The sequence below is a fragment of the Balaenoptera musculus genome, chromosome 2 (genome assembly GCF_009873245.2).
Source record: "Balaenoptera musculus isolate JJ_BM4_2016_0621 chromosome 2, mBalMus1.pri.v3, whole genome shotgun sequence".
Taxonomy (NCBI): Eukaryota; Metazoa; Chordata; class Mammalia; order Artiodactyla; family Balaenopteridae; genus Balaenoptera; species Balaenoptera musculus.
This window is the reverse complement of record NC_045786.1, coordinates 1,884,415-1,906,095: the sequence shown is the minus strand read 5'-3', so window position 1 is coordinate 1,906,095 and position 21,681 is coordinate 1,884,415. Positions and strand designations below refer to the sequence as shown.

General features: G+C 38.2%; 1 protein-coding gene and 1 long non-coding RNA gene across 2 annotated transcripts in view; both read right to left on the bottom strand.

Annotated features, from left to right (window-relative positions):
- Positions 1–18,631, bottom strand: part of LOC118891046 — a 98,346-nt gene extending 79,715 nt beyond the window's left edge. Inside the window, exons 1-2 of the long non-coding RNA XR_005018880.1 lie at positions 17,628–18,631; positions 17,134–17,232 (exon numbers count right to left, since the gene is read on the bottom strand). This is a non-coding gene — a long non-coding RNA (uncharacterized LOC118891046). The remainder of the gene's footprint in view (positions 1–17,133; positions 17,233–17,627) is intronic.
- A 1,794-nt stretch (positions 18,632–20,425) lies between these two features.
- The window catches only part of LOC118890279 (mitochondrial poly(A) polymerase), a 31,046-nt gene continuing 29,790 nt past the window's right edge, over positions 20,426–21,681 (bottom strand). Inside the window, exon 9 of the mRNA XM_036842895.1 lies at positions 20,426–21,180. Coding sequence (XP_036698790.1) covers positions 20,845–21,180 — 336 coding nt within the window. The 3' untranslated portion in view covers positions 20,426–20,844. The remainder of the gene's footprint in view (positions 21,181–21,681) is intronic.

Sequence of the window (21,681 nt, the reverse complement as noted above, 5' to 3'; positions counted from 1 at the left end):
TTCAAACTTCAAGAAAAGTTGATTCTGAAAGATTTTGCCAGCTTAATCCTGTTTCAGGGGAGGGATGGCATTTTGGAGTTCCCTACCCTACCATGTTCAATAATGACTCTATGGACAATGGAACGAAGTCAATTTGATGGATAACTGTATGCAAAACAAGGTACTCAATCCATACTCTACATCGCATATAAAAATTAACTCAGAATGAAACATAAACTAAATTTAAAATATAAAACATCTGCAAGATGTAAAATGTAAAAATGTAAAACATCTAAAAGAAAACAAATGAGAAAATCTGTTGCCTTGGATTAGGCAAAGATTAGATATGACTCCAAAAGCATGATCCATAAAAGAAGAAATGTATAAACTGAACTTCATCAAAATCTAAAACTTCGGCCCTTTAAAAGATGCTGTTAAAATAACGCAAAGATAAGCTACAGATTGAAAGAAAATATACCTGATAAAGAACTTGTATCCAAAATATATAAATAATATTCAAACCTCAATAAGAAAACAACTCACTTTTTTACTTACAAGAGATTTGAAGAAACACCTCAATAAAGAATATATATAAATATCGAGACCTTCAAGATGGCAGAGGAGTAAGACATAGAGATCACCTTCCTCCCCACAAATATATCACAAATATATCTACATGTGGAACAACTCCTACAGAACACCTACTGAATGCTGGCAGAAGACCTCAGACTTCCCAAAAGGCAAGAAACTCCCCAGGTACCTGGGTAGGGCAAAAGAAAAAAGAGAAAACAGAGACAAAAGAATAGGGATGGGGGCTTCCCTGGTGGCGCAGTGGTTGAGAATCTGCCTGCTAATGCAGGGGACACGGGTTCAGGCCCTGGTCTGGGAAGATCCCACATGCCGCGGAGCAACTAGGCCCGTGAGCCACAACTACTGAGCCTGCGCATCTGGAGCCTGTGCTCCGCAACAAGAGAGGCCGCGATAGTGAGAGGCCCGCGCACCGCGATGAAGGGTGGCCCCTGCTTGCTGCAACTAGAGAAAGTCCTTGCACAGAAACGAAGACCCAACACAGCCATAAATAAATAAACAAACAAAAAAAAAAGAAGTGTTCTGAGAGTAGTTGAGGAAAACGTTACCTTATTAAAGATAGGTCGTAGAAAAAAAAAAAAGAATAGGGACGGAACTTGCACCTCAGGGAGGGAGCTGTGAAGGAGGAAAAGTTTCCACACACTAGGAAGCCCCTTCACTGGTGGAGACGGCGGGTGGGCAGGGGGGAAGCTTCGAAGCCACAGAGGAGAGCGCAGCAACAGAGGTGCAGAGGGCAAAGCGGAGAGATTCCCGCACAGACGATCGGTGCCGACCAGCACTCACCAGCCCGAGAGGCTTGTCTGCTCACCTGCTGGGACGGGCGGGGGCTGGGAGCTGAGGCTCTGGTTTCGGAGGTCAGACCCCAGGGAGAGGACTGGGGTTGGCTGCGTGAACACAGCCTGAAGGGGGCTAGTGCACCACAGCTAGCCGGGAGGGAGACCAGGAAAAAGTCTGGACCTGCCTAAGAGGCAAGAGACCATTGTTTCGGGGCACACGAGGAGAGGGGATTCAGAGCGCTGCCTAAACGAGCTCCAGAGACGGGTGCGAGCTGCGGCTATCAGTGTGGACCCCAGAGAAGGGCATGAAACGCTAAGGCTGCTGCTGCAGCCACCAAGAAGCCTGTGTGCAAGCGCAGGTCACTCTCCACACCGCCCCTCCTGGGAGGCTGTGCAGCCCGCCACGGCCAGGCTCCCGTGATCCGGGGACAACTTCCCCGGGAGAACACACAGCACGACTCAGGCTGGTTCAACGTCACACTGGTCTCTGGCGCCGCAGGCTCACCCCGCATTCAGAGCCCCCTAATCAGCTGCTACTTTAATCCTGTCCTGTCTGAGCGAAGAACAGATGCCCTCAGGTGACCTACACGGAGAGGCAGAGCCAAATCCAAAGCTGAACCCCAGGAGCTGTGCGAACAACAAAAAGAAAGGGAAATCTCTCTGTGCGGCCTCAGGAGCAGTAGATTATATCTCGACAATCAACTTGATGTACCCTGCATCTGTGGAATACCTGAATAGACAACAAATCAACCCAAAATTGAGGCAGTGGACTTTGGGAGCAACTGTAGACTTGGGGTTTGCTTTATGCATCTAATTTGTTTCTGGTTTTATGTTTATCTTAGTTTAGTATTTAGAGTTTATTATCATTGGTAGATTTGTTTATTGATTTGGTTGCTCTCTTCATTTTTTATATATAGATATATATATTTTTTCCTTTTTCTCTTTTTTGTGAGTATGTGTATGCTTCTTTGTGTGATTTTTGTCTGTATAGCTTTGCTTTTACCATTTGTCCTAAGGTTCTGTCTGTCAGTGTTTTTTGTTTTGTTTTTTTTTAGTATAGTTTTTAGTGCTTGTTATCATTGGTGGATTTGTTTTTTGGTTTGGTTGCTCTCTTCATTCTTTCTTTTCTTTTTTTATTACGTTTTAATTTTTTAAATTTTTAATACTTTAAAAAATTTTTTATTTTAATATTTTTCTTTCTTTCTTTCATTTCCTTCTCCCTTTTCTTCTGAGCGGTGTGGCTGACAGGGTCTTGGTGCTCCAGCCTGGTATCAGGCTTGTGCCTCTGAGGTGGGAGAGCCGAGTTCAGGACATTGGTCCACCAGAGACCTCCCGACACCACGTAATATCAAACAGTGAAAGCTCTCCCAGAGATCTCCATCTCAATGCTAAGACCCAGCTCCACTCAACAACCAGCAAGCTACAGTGCTGGAAACCCCATGCCAAAAAACTAGCAAGACAGGAAAACAAACCCACCCATTAGCAGAGAGGCTGCCTAAAATCATAAGATCACAGACACCCCAAAACACACCACCAGACACGGTCCTGCCCATCAGAAAGACAAGATCCAGCCTCATCCACCAGAACACAGGCACCAGTCCCCTCCACCAGGAAGCCTACACAACCCACTGAATCAACCTTACCCACTGGGGGCAGACACCAAAAACAACAGGAACTACGAACCTGCAGCCTGCGAAAAGGAGACTCAAATACAGTAAGTTAATTAAAATGAGAAGACAGAGAAACACACAGCAGATGAAGCAGCAAGGTAAAAACCCACCAGACCAAACAAATGAAGAGGAAATAGGCAGTCTACCTGAAAAAGAATTCAGAGTAATGATAGTAAAGATGATCCAAAATCTTGGAAATAGAATGGAGAAAATACAAGAAACATTTAACAAGGACCTAGAAGAACTAAAGAGCAAACAAAGAATGATGAACAACACAAAAAATGAAATTAAAAATTCTCTAGAAGGGATCAATAGCAGAATAACTGAGGCAGAAGAACAGGTAAGTGACCTGGAAGATAAAATAGTGGCAATAACTACCACAGACCAGAATAAAGAAAAAAGAATGAAAAGAATTGAAGACAGTCTCAGAGACCTCTGGGACATCAAATGCACCAACATCTGAATTACAGGGGATCCCAGAAGAAGAAGAGAAAAAGAAAGGGACTGAGAAAATATTTGAAGAAACTAGAGTCGAAAACTTCCCTAACATGGGAAAGGAAATAGTCAATCGAGTCCAGGAAGCACAGAGAGTACCATACAGGATAAACCCAAAGAGAAACATGCCAAGACACATATTAATCAAACTATCAAAAATTAAATACAAAGAAAAAATACTAAAAGCAGCAAGGGAACAACAACAAATAACATACAAGGGAATCCCCATAAGGTTATCAGCTGATCTTTCAGCAGAAACTCTGCAAGCCAGAAGGGAGTGGCAGGACATATTTAAAGTGATGAAAGGGGAAAACCTACAACCAAGATTACTCTACCCAGCAAGGATCTCATTCAGATTTGATGGAGAAATTAAAACCTTTACAGACAAACAAAAGCTAACAGAAGTCAGCACCACCAAACCAGCTTTACAGCTTTACAACAAATGCTAAAGGAGCTTCTCGAGGCAGGAAACACAAGAGAAGGAAAAGACCTACAAAACAAACCCAAAACAATTAAGAAAATGGTAATAGGAACATATATATAGATAATTACCTTAAATGTAAATGGATTAAATACTCCAACCAAAAGACACAGACTGGCTGAATGGATACAAAAACAAGACCCGTATATATGCTGTCTACAAGAGACCTACTTCAGACTTAGGGATACATACAGACTGAAAGGGATGGAAAAAGATATTCCATACAAATGGAAATCAAACGAAAGCTGGAGTAGCAATTCTCGTATCAGACAAAATAGATTTTAAAATAAAGACTATTACAAGAGACAAAGAAGAACACTACATAATGATCAAGGGATCAATCCAAGAAGAAGATACAACAATTGTAAATATTTATGCACCCAACATAGGAGCACCTCAATACATAAGGCAAATACTAACAGCCATAAAAGGGGAAATCGACAGTAACACAATCATAGTAGGGGACTTTAACACCCCACTTTCACCAATGGATAGATCATCCAAAATGAAAATAAATAAGGAAACACAAGTTTTAAATGATAAACAAGATGGACTTAATTGATATTTATAGGACATTCCGTCCAAAAGCAAGAGAATACATTTTCTTCTCAAGTGCTCATGGAACATTCTCCAGGATAGATCATATCTTGGGTCACAAATCAAGCCTTGGTAAATTTTAAAAAATTGAAATAGTATCAAGTATCTGTTTTGACCACAATGCTATGAGACTAGATATCAATTACAGGAAAAAAATCTGTAAAAAAATACAAACACATGAAGGCTAAACAATACACTACTAAATAACCAAGAGATCACTGAAGAAATTAAAGAGGAAATCAAAAAATACCTAGAAACAAATGACAATGAAAACACGGTGACCCAAAACCTATGGGATGCAGCAAAAGCAGTCCTAAGAGGGAAGTTTATAGTAATACAATCCTACCTCACGAAACAAGAAACATCTCAAATAAACAACCTAACCTTACACCTAAAGCAATTAGAGAAAGAAGAACAAAAACAAGCTGAAGTTAGCAGACGGAAAGAAATCATAAAGATCAGATCAGAAATAAATGAAAAAAAAATGAATGAAACAATAGCAAAATCAATAAAACTACAAGCTGGTTCTTTGAGAAAATAAACAAAATTGATAAACCATTAGCTAGACACATCAAGAAAAAAAGGGAGAAGACTCAAATCAACAGAATTAGAAATGAAAAAGGAGAAGTAACAACTGTCACTGCAGAAATACAAAGAATCATTAGAGATTACTACAAGCAACTGTATGCCAATAAAATGGACAACTTGGAAGAAATGGACAAATTCTTAGAAAAGCACAGCCTTCCGAGACTGAACCAGGAAGAAATAGGAAATATAAACAGACCAATCACAAGCACTGCAATTGAAACTGTGATTAAAAATCTTCCAACAAACAAAAGTCCAGGACCAGATGGCTTCACAGGCGAATTCTATCAAACATTTAGAGAAAAACTAACATCTATCCTTTTGAAACTCTTCCAAAATATAGCAGAGGGAGGAACACTCCCAAACTCATTCTACGAAGCCACCATCACCCTGATACCAAACCCAGACAAAGATGTCACAAAGAAAGAAAACTACAGGCCAATATCGCTGATGAACATAGATGCAAAAATCCTCAACAAAATACTAGCAAACAGAATCCAACAGTGCATTAAAAGTATCATACACCATGATTAAGTGGGGTTTATCCCAGAAATGCAAGGATTCTTCAGGATAGGCAAATCAATTAATGTGATAAACCATATTAACAAATTGAAGGAGAAAAACCATATTATCATCGCAATAGATGCAGAAAAATCTTTTGACAAAATTCAACACCAATTTATGATAAAAACCCTCCAGAAAGTAGGCATAGAGGGAACCTACCTCAACATAATAAAGGCCATACATGACAAACCCACAGCCAACATCATTCTCAATGGTGAAAAACTGAAACCATTTCCTCTAAGATCAGGAACAAGACAAGGATATCCACTCTCACCACTATTATTCAACATAGTTTTGGAAGTTTTAGCCACAGCAATCAGAGAAGAAAAAGAAATAAAAGGAATCCAAATCTGAAAAGAAGTAAAGCTGTCACTGTTTGCAGATAACATGATACTATAAATAGAGAATCCTAAAGATGCTACCAGAAAACTACTAGAGCTAATCAGTGAATTTGGTAAAGTAGCAGGATACAAAATTAATTCACAGAAATCTCTTGCATTACTATACAGTAATGATGAAAAATCTGAAAGAGAAATTAAAGAAACACTTCCATTTACCACTGCAACAAAAAGAATAAAATACCTAGGAATAAACCTACCTAAGGAGACAAAAGACCTGTATGCTGAAAACTATAAGACACTGATGAAAGAAATTAAAGATGGTACAAACAGATGGAGAGATATACCATGTTCTTGGATTGGAAGAATCAACACTGTGAAAATGACTCTACTACCCAAAGCAATCTATAGATTCAATGCAATCCCTATCAAACTACCAATGGCATTTTTCACAGAACTAGAACAAAGAATTTCACAATTTGTATGGAAACACAAAAGACCCCAAATAGCCAAAGAAATCTTGAGAAATAAAAACGGAGCTGGAGGAATCAGGCTCCCGGACTTCAGACTATACTACAATGCTACAGTAATCAAGACAGTATGGTACTGGCACAAAAACAGAAATACAGATCAATGCAACAGGATAGAAAGCCCAGAGATAAACCCATGCACCTATGGTCACCTTATTTGTGATAAAGGAGGCAAGAATATACAATGGAGAAAAGAGAGCCTCTTCAATCAGTGGTGCTGGGAAAACTGGACAGCTACATGTAAAAGAATGAAATTAGAATACTCCCTAACACCATACACAAAAATAAACTCAAAATGGATTAAAGACCTAAATGTAAGGCCAGACACTATCAAACTCTTAGAGGAAAACATAGGCAGAACACTCTATGACATAAATCACAGCAAGATCCTTTTTGACCCACCTCCTAGAGAAATGGAAATAAAAACAAGAATAAAGAAATGGGAACTAATGAAACTTAAAAGCTTTTGCACAGCCAAGGAAAATATAAACAAGACGAAAAGACAACCCTCAGAATGGGAGAAAATATTTGCAAATGAAGCAACTGACAAAGGATTAATCTCCAAAATTTACAAGCAGCTCATGCAGCTCAATATCAAAAAAACAAACAACCCAATCCAAAACTGGGCAGAAGACCTGAATAGACATTTCTCCAAAGAAGATATACAGATTGCCAACAAACACATGAAAGGATGCTCAACATCACTAATCATTAGAGAAATGCAAATCAAAACTCCAATGAGGTATCACCTCACACCAGTCAGAATGGCCGTCATCAAAAAATCTACAAACAATAAATGCTGGAGAGGATGTGGAGAAAAGGGAAGCCTCTTGCACTGCTGGTGGGAATGTAAATTGATACAGCCACTATGGAGAACAGTATGGAGGTTCCTTACAAAAAATAGAACTACCATACGACCCAGCAATCCCACTACTGGGCATATATCCTGAGAAAACCATAATTCAAAGAGAGTCATGTACCACAAAGTTAATTGCAGCTCTACTTACAATAGCCAGGACATGGAAGCAACCTACGTGTCCATCGACAGATGAATGGATAAAGAAGATGTGGCACATATACACAATGGAATATTACTCAGCCATAAAATGAAATGAAATTGAGTTATTTGTAGTGAGGTGGATGGACCTAGAGTCTGTCATACAGAGTGAAATAAGTCAGAAAGAGAAAAACAAATACCATATGCTAACACATATATATGGAATCTAAAAAAAAAAAAAGTTTCTGAAGAACCTAGCAGCAGGACAGGAGTAAAGATGCAGACATTGAGAATGGAGATGAGGACACAGGGAGGGGGATGGGTAAGCTGGGAGAAAGTGAGAGAGTGACATGGACATATAAACGCTACCAAATGTAAAATAGCTAGCTAGTGGGAAGCAGCCACGTAGCACAGGGAGATCACCTCGGTGCTTTGTGACCATCTAGAGGGGTGGGATAGGGAAGGTGGGAGGGAGACACAAGAGGGAGGGGATACGGGGATATATGTATATGTATAGCTGATTCACTTTGTTATATAGCAGAAACTAACACACCACTGTACCCCAATAAAGATGTTAAAAAAAAATGTTAGCAAACTAGAAATAATAGGGAAATTCCTTGAAGAAACATTTGCATTTGATATGATTATCTACATAAGAAAATTAAGAGACCATCTAGGCAAGCTATTTGTTTTTTTTTTAAATTATGGATACAAAGTCAAATAAAATTAGTGTATTTGAACACCACCAACAATATGTTAGGAAATGCAGTTTTAATGTCTTACTCCAAGTAGCTAACAAAAAATAACATTCCATAGAATAAATCTAACAAAAGATCTGCAAATGATTTATGAGGACAAATTTCATACTTTATTGAAGGATATAAAGGAAGACCAGTTGGAGAGGTATACCAGGTTCATGGATGGGAAAATGCACTATAATAAAGATGGAAATGTTGAAGATTAATCTATACAATCAATAGAATTTCAAAGATTTTTGTTCATAAAACTTGACAAACAGACCTTAATATTCACAAAGAAATGTTGAAGCCCAGAATAGGCAAGACACTTTTGAATAAGAAGAACAGGGATGAAACACCTATAAGATGTGAAGACTGGTTATAAAACTTAAGTAAATAAAAGAGTTGATTTGGTGAAGAAAGAGATAATTAGAAAAATGTAAAAAATAATTACAAAACCAATTCAGAATACGACAGGCAATATTCACAATGAATAAAGCTAGAATATATAAAAAGCTCTTAAAATTAATAGGGAAAAGACAAAACTGAGTAGAAAAATGGCAACAGCAATTTACACTAGAGGGAACACAAATTAACTATAAATATTTTGAAAATGTGCTTAGGGAACTGCAGGTTTTGTTTTTTAAGCCATATCAAACTCTCTAAGTTTCTGTAGCAATGTGGAAATTTTGAATTTTTATATTGCTGGTAGGAGGGAAAGTTTTTACAATCACTTGGCAAAGGAATTTGGAGGTATCTGCTGCATTGCATTGATTCTAAGATGCCTCTCCCTGATCTCCACCCCCTACCCCCATACACACACATTTTAACATTTCTGAAATGCAGATCCATTTTACAATTGTTGGTGTCTTAAGATTTTGAATGATAGCATTTTGGGTACAACTTACATTAAATGTCCTCTCAGTTTTAATAAAATATGTAATAAAGTTGAAAAAAAAGAATATATATAAAGTATATAAAGCTATAAGTAGATAATAAGAATGTAATGAAGAAGATATACATAGGACATTAGCAAGATGGCAGACTAGGAGGTCTCAATCCTAGAACCCCCAAAAAACAACTACTAAAGTTTTTATCTTTGAGGTGTTCTTCGTCCCGTATAGTTTGTGCCCTACGAATCACTGTTTTGGCTTCTTTGATGTAACAGGCTTCTCTCAGATATCTTGTGTACTATTTTCCTACTGCTGCACAAATTACCACAAATGTAGTGGCTTAAGACACCACAGGTTTCTTAACTTACAGTTCCGGAGTCTGAGTCCTAAAATCAGGGTGTCAGCAGGGCTGCTTCCTCATGGAGAATCTGCTTCCTTGCCTTTTCTGGCCTCCAGAGGCTGCCCACAGGCCTTGGCTCATGCCCTTCTTCCATCGTCAAAGACAGCAGTGCAGCATCTTCAAATATTTCTCCACCTGACCTCTGAATCCCTCATCACATCTTCTTTTCCCCTACTGACCCTTATGATTATATTGCGGCCACTTGGAAAATCCAGAATAATCTCCCCATCTCAGGGCCTTTAACGTAATCACACCCACAAAGTCCCTCTAGCCATGTAAAGTGACATGCTCAGTTTCTGGGATTAGAACACAGACATAGTGGGGCCTTTATTCAGACCACAGCTATAACCTCGGATTGTTTGCTGATGAGGATTTCTCACATCAATCTTCATCCTCTGACTGCGGGTCCTGAACAAAGATATTCGCAGTGAAAAGTGAAGAAACAATGATTTAACTTTCACAAAGGAGGTTTTCCCTCATGTATTGATTTTCTATTACTGCATAACAAACTCCCACAAACTTAGCAGCTTAAAGCACTGATTTTCTCAGTTTCTGTGGCTTGAGTCAGAAATCGATTTCACTGGTCCTCTACTCAGTCTTAGAGGGCTAAAATCGATGTGTTGGCCAAGGTGTCATCTCACCTGTGCTCAGGATGCTCTTAAAAGCCCCTACATTTGTTTCTTATCTCACAGTTTCCTTGTGGCTGGGACCAAGGTCCCTGATTGCTTGCTGGCTGTTGATGGGGATTGCTCTCGGCTCTTAGAAGCCACCCTCAGGTCCCAGCCACGTGGCCATCCACAATGAGGCAGCTTACTTCTTCGAAGCCAGCAGAAATTTCTCTCTCCAGTCTGCTAAGGAGTCATGTCAGGTAATAATCACAGAATGATTCAACCATCACCTTCGCCATGTAACACAACCCAATCAAGGGAGTGACTCACAGGTCTGATCACACTCAAGGAGAGGGGGTTACCCAGGGTGTGTCCTCCAGAGGGTGGGAATCTTGAGGCCATCATAGAACCCTGTCTACAACACCATGCATTAATTTTGAATCCTTCTTTTAGAAAAAGAAGTTTAAAATTTTTAAATGGAAGCTGAGCTCTTAAATTTTTCCTAGTACTATTTTTATTTCTTAATACCTTTAAAATCATGGGCTAAGAATGGGGGTGGGATAAGGGAAAGAAAGCAATGTTTATCGATTACCAAATATGTGCCAAGCACTGTGCTAGGTCCTATACTTATTCCATATCAGAGAAAAGAACTGCATTCAAACCGATGTACTATAAGAAATGTGACCAAATCAAGTATTAAGAGTGTTCTTAAGGCTTTTAAGTACAGATAAGAAAATCAGACAATCATAACAAATGCCATTAAATTGATAGGCTAAAACTAGTGTTTCAAAATTTTCCTAAATATGTGACCGGGTATGCTTTTGATGGTCTTGGAAAACAAATACTCCACATTTTCCAGTGCAATGAACTTTTTATTTTTAAAGCAAAACAGATTTCATTGCACAGAATTTAAAACATACCGTAGCTTATGTAACTAAATTTAATGGCCTAAAATATTTTCTCCTAAATCACGCTGCACATATTTTATTAATCTATGAATAAAATTTATTCCAGGATGGTACTGTTCATATTTAATCACAGTCAAATCTTTCTTCATCTAGAAGATCAAATATAGCTAATATTGCTTAGAAAACGGAAACTACAGAGGGCTTTAGAATTAAGAAATATTTTAAACCACATTTAAATTCAAATACTACTTAACACAATTTTCACCTTGAAGCGGCGAGGAGAAGTTTGAAGTACTGGCTTTGTTCAGAGCAACCAAGATAAAAACACCAAATAATTTCAGTTTTCAAAATGATTTTATTAAATATTTAGAGACTTGAATTAAGGTTTCTGGCAATATGGCAATGCTAGAATACATGTAGCAAATTATAAGTTGAAAACTAACTCAAAATTATGATAGCTATTTTTAATTGCTACCTCTCTGTTACCTAAACAAATACAGACTGATAATACAGCCGAAAAACTACAAATATGAAAGTTAAATATTAGAAAAATAACTCATAATATAGAAAAGAAACATGAGTTATTTCACTGATGTAAAAATGCACTAAAATCTTGTGTTCATAAATAAGATACTCTAATAACATATGCCTAAAATTCAAAAGGGAACTCTATTATAAATCATAAAATTTCCAAGGAGCCTTTTGGCCTAAAATGCTTTCATTCTTGGTCTCAGCCCAGATAAATATTTTGGAAAACTGGAAGAAAAATTGTATTTCACAGTTGTTTGAGGTGTCTGAACATGGTTGGAAAAAGAAGATATTTTTCCCATTCTTATTTGGGCGCTTTGCCACTCATTCACACATGGCATAAATTTAAACTTTCAATTGGCATGGACAAAATCCTCTATGAGGAAATCACAATCCAGAAATAAAAGCTGGAAATTTCTGATTTCTGAAGCCGAGCACAGAACAACACCTGCAGAACCCTGTTTCCTCAAGGGTGAGCTAGGCTTTCACTCCAGCCAGGTGTCCGCACTGCTAGGTAAAGCCCAACCAAGGCTTTTCGGCAACTGAGACATCATGTGAAAGCCCCTTAGAAGGAAGTAAACTAAATGAACAGTATACATCATTCCTATAAAATTTTTAAAAAAAAAGAAATATATATATATATATATACACACACACACACACACACGGGATCAGAAGCTGGAATCAAAAAGAACTCAGTGGCTTCCAGTAACGGCAGTCTAGGCAGTACATGCCAACTCTCTCTCTCTCTCAGCTGTCTTTGCAGCTGGGCAAGACAAAAAGTTGCTTGAAAGCATCCAAACGCTATCAAGGCAGTGAAAACCTACAGGACTGCAGAGACGCAGACCTACACTAGGCGAGCCTAGCACGTGGGACCGCTTTCCCCACAGGGATGCCTGCGGACGAGGCAATTGGAGCTGAGCAGGGCTTTCAGAAGGATCGCAGGGAAAGGGAGCTCAGGACCTAACGAGGAGAAGGGGCCCCGCTGAGCCCTCCTGGCTTTGGGCGAGGCTAGAATCTGGAACTGAATCCAATTTCAAAATCTCAAGCCCCTTCTGGACCACAGTGATCCAGGATCATATGTACTTCCACCCACCTTCCAGAAGCAAAAATAAATCCATTCTGAAGGGAAATCAACATCACCCTCCCTCAAGGAATCTATTTTCCACATACAATGTCAACACACAAAACACTACCAGTCAGGCATCCTAGAAGAGAAGTCAGCATCACGAAACACAGAAGCAGACCAGATAATCAATCAACTTATCAGACAGACTTTATAAGAAAATCAAAGATGAGACTCAGAATTCTGTCAGAAAATTAGAAAAAATAATTTCAAATACCAGATGGAAATTCTAGAACTGGAAAAAAAAAAAAAAATCCTACCGAAATTGAGAATTGAATGAATGGGTTTAAAAAATTAGACACCTCTAAAGAAAAAAATTGATAAGCTGTAATATAGGTTAGAAATACCCACAATGAAGAGACAAAGATAGAAAAAACCAGGAAAGAACATGATTGAAAGTTTTCTAAAACTGATAAATATTTTTATGTCACTAATGTTGAACAACTCCACAGCACAGAATCATATGCGCCAACAAAATCAGCACCATCCATGTTGTGGGAAACTCCCTATGACAGATAACCCTATATCTTCAATAAATCGCAAAAGAAAGAAAGAGATGAAGTGTAAAGCTAAGAATTCAAGAGACTTCAGAAACAGGTCAACCGATCACAACATGGGGACCGTACGTAACTGGATCACGATTCAAACAAACAGTCTTGGGAAAAAACAACTGTTACATCCATAAGACAATTGGAAACTTGAACTCTAAGTAGATATGAAGATACTAGAGAATTATTGTTTTGTTTGTTCTTCTTAGGTTTAATAATGATTTGTGATTATGTTAGAAAAAAGCTCTTATCTTTTGGCAGTAACTGACATATTTACAGATAAAATGATAGAATGACTGAAATATGCTTAAAATAATACAGATTGGGTAAGTAAATGGGTTATATATTAAAGCAAATTTGCCATGAGTTAATTATTGAAACAGGTGATGGATTTATGCAAGTTCATTATACTTTTCAGTTTACTTTTGCCTGGCTTCAAAATTCTCCATAATAATAAGGTTTTATATAATTATCAGTAAGCTTGACCATCTTTATTGTTTACTTGTCCATTTTAATTGCTTCTATGATATAGCTTTGTTTTGCCTATTACTTATACATTTGTGGAGCTCATTATTAGAAAAATTGGCCCTTTTTCCATTAGTATCAGAATTTTGTTTATGGCTGTTTTGTGGCATAGCTTTCCATTTTAAGGTAGTCAAATTTATCAATATATCCTTTTATAAGCACATGTCATACTTGAAAAGGCACCCTTCCCTATCCCGAGTTCAAAACATTCATCCAAGGTTTCTTTAGTACTTTATGATTTCACTTTCTCCCCCCCCACATTTAAATTCCAACCCACCTGGAATTTATTTGGGTATTAGAGTGAGACTAGGATCAAACTATTTTTTTTCCAATAGCTACCAGTTGTCCCAACACTATTTACTGAATAATCCATCTTTCTATTGATTTGAAATGTTGCCATTTATCATATCACTATAAATTCCCTTATATATCTTGAGTATATTTCTGTTACTGTTCCATTGGTTTGTCTATTTCAAACCAGTAGTATTGTTTTAATTCCCGTGCCTTATATTTTAATGTTATTTGTTGAATTTTTAAAAATTTTTTCTATTTTTGTATGTTTAATCTTCCTCATACACTTCCAATGACTTTCAAGTTTCTTTAAAAAATTCTTATAGAATTTTAATTGACTGCATCATCATTAATTGATATGTAGGCAAAACTGTTACCCTTACACTAAGCCTTTCTATCCAAGAACAAAAATGATTTTTCTAGCAATTCAAACCTTCCGTCTCTTGGTATGTCTCAATTTAGAGGGTCTGGTACATAGCAATCATGGGTAAATGTTTACTGAATGAATGACTCCATTGTACCAGTATTTGGGGGATTAAGTGTCATTAGTAGAGAAGTTCGAAAACTTTCAGAAGTCAGTGGAGTTTATAAACAGAAGACATTTTGATGTTACAGAGAAAATCCAGTGCTTTTTACTAATTAGAACCTTCAATTGGTATCTGTTTTGTACACCTGATATTTAGAATGACCTTAAAGCTCTGTACAATTCCAAGGTATCTTTAGAATTGCAATAAATAAACACATATAATTTAATATTAATTTACCATAAAAGGTACTTTGACTCCTATTCCTTTGAAAATTGATGGTTTACATGGGTACACAGAAGAGGGAAAACAGTGGGGTGGGAAACTAGCTAATACATTATTGTATTAAATTAGAAGAGAGGTAATAACATAAACTAAGCTAATGGCAACAGAAATAGAGAGATTAATTAAACAAGGTGAAAAAAAAAAGGAGTCTAAAAGGATCCCGGAGTCTGAGCTACGGTGGCAGAGAATAATGATACCAACAACAGAAATGGGTCAATTATGAGGTTAGCCAGTTTTGAGGAAGAAAATAATTTTAATTTAAAACAGGTTGAGGGACTTTCCAGGTGGTCCAGTGGTTAAGAATCCGCATTCCAATGCAGGGGACATGGGTTCGATCCCTGGCTGGGGAACTAAGATCCCACATGCCGTGGAGCAACTAAGCCTGCGCACTCTGGAGCCCACACATCTCAACTACTGAGCCCGTGCACCACAACTAGAGAGAATCCTGCAACAAACAGTTCGCGTGCCGCAGTGAAGACCCAGCGCAGCCTAAATAAATAAATAAATAAATAAAAATAAATAAACAAAACAGGCTGAATTGGAAGTAAAGCACAAAGTCCAGTGCACAATAATGATGACGTTCTAGAGGCGGGGCTAAAATAGTCACTTGACAGTCCTATGTCCAGAGACGAGGATGAAGCTCTGGGAATCAGTGTTATATGAACAATGTGTTTATTTGAACCCATCTTACCACTTAACAACAGCTAAGCGAAGTGCCACTGCTCACTGTTATTCTAGTCATCACTTTTTTTAAAAAAGAAAGAAATCAAAATATAAAAATATTTTGATCAAATAAAAAGTATACGAAAAATGCTGTAATCCTCTTTTTTAAAAACTCAATTATAGAAAGGTGAAGAAGACCACTCAGTCCCGGTAACTGAGCTTTACAACCAGTGATGCCAAGAATCAAGCAGGGAAATGCCCAAGATGCTTACTTTAGGTTTGATTAGAGAACTGGGGGAAGAGGGGACATTATCACATAAATCATAAACAAACAATCCTTCTAAAATCACCAAAATTAATTGCTAAAGAAGAAAAACAAGGTAAAGCTTGTGCTAGTTTTATACTGACAGGCGTATCTACAGAATTATAATACACATCTCACATGAAGTAAAAAAAAAAAAAAAATCAGGCTTTGAGTTTCAAATTCCACTGCAAGACATCAGCCAGCTTCATAATCCACCTTTTACTCAGTTTTTGAGACAAAGCGATGTTAATGTTATTTCACACCACTCTCTGAGCCCATGTGTAAGTTCAGCAAAGATTAATTAAAACTCTAATCATTAGGCTCCATTAATCTAAGCCAAGTACCAGTAACTCTGTAATAGGAAGCTTCAAAATGTATGACTTCCATTGTACCTGACACCTTAATGAATTTTGGTGACACAGAACATAACACAAACCTAATTTGAAATCTTTCATTAACTTGCTCCATTTTATTTGACGGCATCCATTATAGTAAGTTTTCAATGTGTCATACTTCAAAATAAACCCGGAAAATATCATTTATAATTTATATTTTTCATTAAGTTGGACTTGCTCTATTCCAAATTAGGTATTTTACCATACTATGTATTCTTCACAGTGTAACATTTACTGTTTCAAATCCCATCTTTCCAATACTCTCTTTACACCATCTCAGCACCCCATCCTAAAAGATTAGAAACTTTGCCGTGAAAAAAAAAAAAAAAAGTTTAAATGTATTCATCTGAAAGGAGACAGAAAAAGTGAATAATGCCTTTAATCTAGTTTTGACTCCACTGAGCACTTAAAGTTGGGTGGATACACATACACACAGATAACATAAGGGATCACATTTGAAATATAAATAGTGTATTTTTAAAATAGTTTGTGGTGATTTATATATCCTGTATCATAGATATTTCAGATTAAAGATTCCATCTAAAATAGACATTTTCTGGGAGTTACTCCATGGGAATTCCAGAGGAACACTGTAATGTTTATATTCGTTGGAATATGTATCCACAAGAAATTGAACTCAGCATGGAAACTAAAATAAGCCTTTCAAGTATTTAAAATAAATTTTCCAACATCATCCCAAGGTGAAAAGTGACTTCTGATCATGTTTTCATTCCTTTCCAAGTAAGTATATACTGCAAAGAATTTCTCATTAGGAAGGCTTTACATAAAATTACATACCATGACCTGACGATATTTCCTGATGATGGCTTTAAGCCACTTAAACTTTGCCTTCTTGTTAAATACTCTTGTGAGGTATATGAGAGTCAGCTTCTGGACCTGTGTGGAAAATTTAACAGCCAAATTTTATCTGACTCAATGATGGAACCTAAGGTACTCAAATTTGCTAAGAAGAAAGGAGCAGCGCTTGATAACTACTCGGTATCAACAGATTGATCATCTAAAGCACTGCTCTAACTTTTATTGCTCTCGTACACAAAAACCTTCAACGCTTTACCGCTGAAAATAAACTCAGCCTCCGTAACTTCACCACCTCGCTCAACCTCGACTCTCTGAGCCTCAGAGCAAAAACCCCACCCCCGCCGGCCGGAGGGCCCGCACTCCCAGCGCGCTGCGCCTTCCTGACTCGCATTTACACTGCCTCCTGCGCCCAGAACGGCCATCCCTACGGCCCCTCCTTCCGTCTACAGGGAGCACAGTGCCTTCGAGCCTACCCCATTCCACTCGACGAACATCGGCCTCTCCTGAGCATATCCGGTAGAAACGGTTTCTTCCTCGCGACAGCGTTTTGCGTGTTCCCCTCCCACGACGGCTCCTGAAGGGGCTGAACCGAGACATTAGGACAGCTACTCAGCAACTGAACACCGAACCCTGGAGCGTGGACAAGACAGCTGCTGCCCGGACGTGCTGCGACCGCTTGGTGGCTCTTTCTGCTGGTTTTGCTGCAGATGTTCTCCGTGCAGGTTTAAATTATACACGTAAATGTGGCATTTGCCTGCTACGGCAGCAGCAGGCTATAAGGAATTGAATAGAGCTGTATGTCTAAGGCCAAGTGATTTCTAGGAACATGAAGTGACTTGAAACAGTCTAATTCTGGTCCCACCCTAGAGCAAAACAAAGAGCTAAGTAGTGAATGATAGCAGGAAGAAAGTCCAACTGCAACTGTTTTTATCCTCTCTTCCTCTCTATGATGACTGAAGGTTTGTGAATGAGATAGATTATACGTTGTTTTCCTAGAATGTCTGGACAATTCTCTGATTTCCTGAAAACCGGTAATAACTCCAGGAATTAGACTAGTGGGCTATAAAATCAGGAATGATGTATACTGAAATCAATCTGATCCAGATAGGCTCACATCAAAATTACTTTCACACAGAGTATAAAACTCATTGTTCATGAGAGTTAGTGGATGAAAGCCTCATAATAGCTAGAAAAGAAAAACCTTGAAAATTTTTCCTTACCTTTATTGCTGCAATTAGTTTTAACTAAGAAATGGCAATGACAAATAACTGCTGATTATCCCCTAAGATGTAATAAAAAATATCTTTTAAAAATTTGGTAAGTGATACAATGAACTTATGAAAAAACATAATAAATTTGTTTGTAGTCATATGCAGTTTACTGGAATGAAAACTTCAGGTTAAAAGATTAGTGTAGGGACTTCCCTGGTGGCACAGTGGTTAAGAATCCTCCTGCCAATGCAGGTGACACAGGTTCAATCCCTGGTCCGGCAAGATCCCACATGCCACAGAGCAACTAAGCCTGTGCTCAACTACCGAGCCTGCGTGCCGCAACTCAACTACTGAGCCTGCGCTCTAGAGCCCGCGAGCCACAACTACTGAGCCCACGTGCCGCAACTACTGAAGCTCGTGCACCTAGAGCCCGTGCTCCGCAACAAGAGAAGCCACCGCAATGAGAAGCCCGGGCATCGCAACGAAGAGTAGCCCCCGCTCGCTGCAACTAGAGAAAGCCCTTGCGCAGCAATGAAGACCCAACACAGCCAAAAATAAATTAAAAAAAATAAAAATTAAAATTAAAAAAAGATCAGTGTAGATTAAAACTCATCCCATAATTAAACCTCATTCTGAAAAGTAACAGACCTAGAGTGTCAAAGTTATTCTATAAATTACAAAAAAGAAAAGAAGTGCTAAGACAGATACATACTTTATGTGCTTAAGTGACCATTTTAGACTTAACACCAACCAAAAAATGAAAATGTCCAATCAAATATCTGTGAACAGAAAAAAAATCATTTCATTTAGAAACTCTTATTAAATATTTATGCTTTTTAAACCTCTTTTTAACTCTCAATACAGATTTCCGGCCCAACAGAATTAACCTAATTAAAAAACATGAAAAACGGCTTTTAATTTAAGGACACCGCCTGTATAGAAGAACACTGATGCCTGTTTGTTGGTTTCAGATATGAAGTCAAATAGCACGGCACATGGGCACAGAACTTACTTGCTTCATGACAATTCTATTAATGAGTTTCCCATAATGCCCCAAGCAGAGCTCATTATCGTTTCTGACCTAAAATTTAAATGGGAAACTATTTTGAAAACCAGTACAAATGCTACATCTGTTTTCTGAGTAGCAAGAATAATAATTATATACCACAAACATTACAAACATGTGCTAAGTGCCAGGCCCATGACCTTGCACTTTCCTATGGGCCTCACCTAACCTTCACAGCCATCTGGTGAAGGAGGCACTATTATCATCCCCATTTAATGGAAGAGAAAACTGGGGCCCAAAGCGGCTGAGTAATTCACCATGAAGTCAGCTGGCTCAAGTGTGTATTTTCCAACACTGTATTTGCTGCAAAAAATTAAAAGTGGGCTTCCCTGGTGGCGCAGTGGTTGAGAGTCTGCCTGCCAATGCGGGGGACACGGGTTCGAGCCCTGGTCTGGGGGGATCCCACATGCCGCGGAGCAACTGGGCCCGTGAGCCACAATTGCTGAGCCTGCGCGTCTGGAGCCTGTGCCCCGCAACGGGAGGGGCCGCGATGGTGAGAGGCCCGCGCACCGCGATGAGGAGTGGCCCCCGCTTGCCGCAACTGGAGAGGGCCCTCGCGGAGAAACGAAGACCCAACACAGCCAAAAATAAATAAATAAACAAAGTAAACAATGCCTTAAAAAAAAAAAAATTTCTTTAAAAAAAAAAAATTAAAAGTTACTCTACAGGGAATGTAATGGAAATAATATTTCAATACGTACCTATTCTCCACAGGGAGAAAGGAATTCTTAAAAGAGAAGTGAAGGAATATTGGCAATATCACATACTAGTAGAGAAAGAATTTTATTTTTGAAAATAGAAAAATTAACTAAATAATATTTTTAAATACAGTGTACCAATATTTTCATATATTTGGCTTAGAATACCTAGAATGCAGTAATTGAAGTGTCTGCATTCATCTGTTTTAAAAACATGAACATTTTTGGAAATCAGTACCGATCTGTTTTTATTTATATGTGAATAAGAGTACTTTGAAGAATACAAAACTAAAGAGTACTATCAAATTCTGCAGCTTTATTGTATTCATTGCCTGCGTATGTACATACCTAGAAGTCCTTCTAAATGATTTACACCCAGAGACTGATGCAGATTTCAACAATGGTTTGACTGTAAAACTGATTCTTCCCACTTGCTTTGTATATTTTATCTGAAGTACATTCCAATCTTCTTTCACCTGTTCCCATGGCTAGCGTTTTAATACAGTGCCACTGGCTTTCAGACTGAAAACATCGCAGAATGTCAGACCGGTTTAAGGGGCCCAGTGAGAAGATCATGAAAAGAGAGACATCCGAGGAAAGTGAGATCTGCCAGAATCTCACGCCATTCTTCCAGGCAGCCCGGAGGTCATCTTACAGGATAAAACCTCTTCTGAAAGCAAAGGGGCAGCCATTATGCCTGAGCACTAACTGCTCTTTACCCATTGGTGGCTGTGGAATTTTCTGTACTGCTACTTTTTATGGATTCCAACAAGTTTTTAATTCTTTCACTTGCAGGCTTCTTTTTCTTCTTGGCAAGAGACGTACTATTTGCTACAGAAGGTAGCAGCAGGGCTGCCAGCCCCCAGGGCTGATTATTTGATGGCGAAAGGCGATCTCTATCTTCCTGATGTAAAATCCAGGCACTTTCTCTGGCCAGATCTATAAATTTTTGCAGCTGACTTTGACTTACATTTTTGCTAATGTTGAGAGAAGTTTCAAAAGGATTCTGAATGTGCAGTGGAGAAGATTCGGGTTTGTTTTGTTCCCTTCCCTATAGATAATTACAAAGAAGAAAAAGATGTATAAATATATGAAGGGCTCAGATATAAAAACTGTTTGGTTTAATAAAACGTCAAAAATGCATAAAATACCAGCATTAACTTTACAGAGTAAAGAATTTCTTCCCCAAGGCGACTGGGTATATATGCATGTTATGAGTTAGTGTATATGTGTGTGTGTACTTCGGACTGATTTTTTCCACTGTAGTTTTATGAATATTCTCTAGAGAAATATAAATTAGCTTTATTAGCTATGGATGCTGATGTCACTGCTCCGATGAGAGGTGTCTGGACTGAGTCAACCAGTAAAAGTATTTTTAAAATAACACAACATTTACCTAACAGAATAGAGCTGGGAAGGAAAAAAAATATGAGAAAGAAAAATGGCAGAAAATAAGAGACAGTTATGTTTGAAACTTGCTAAGAACATACTTATTACAGTGGGAATAGAAGCACACAAAATCAGAAGCCTTAAATTAAATATAGTAATTAAT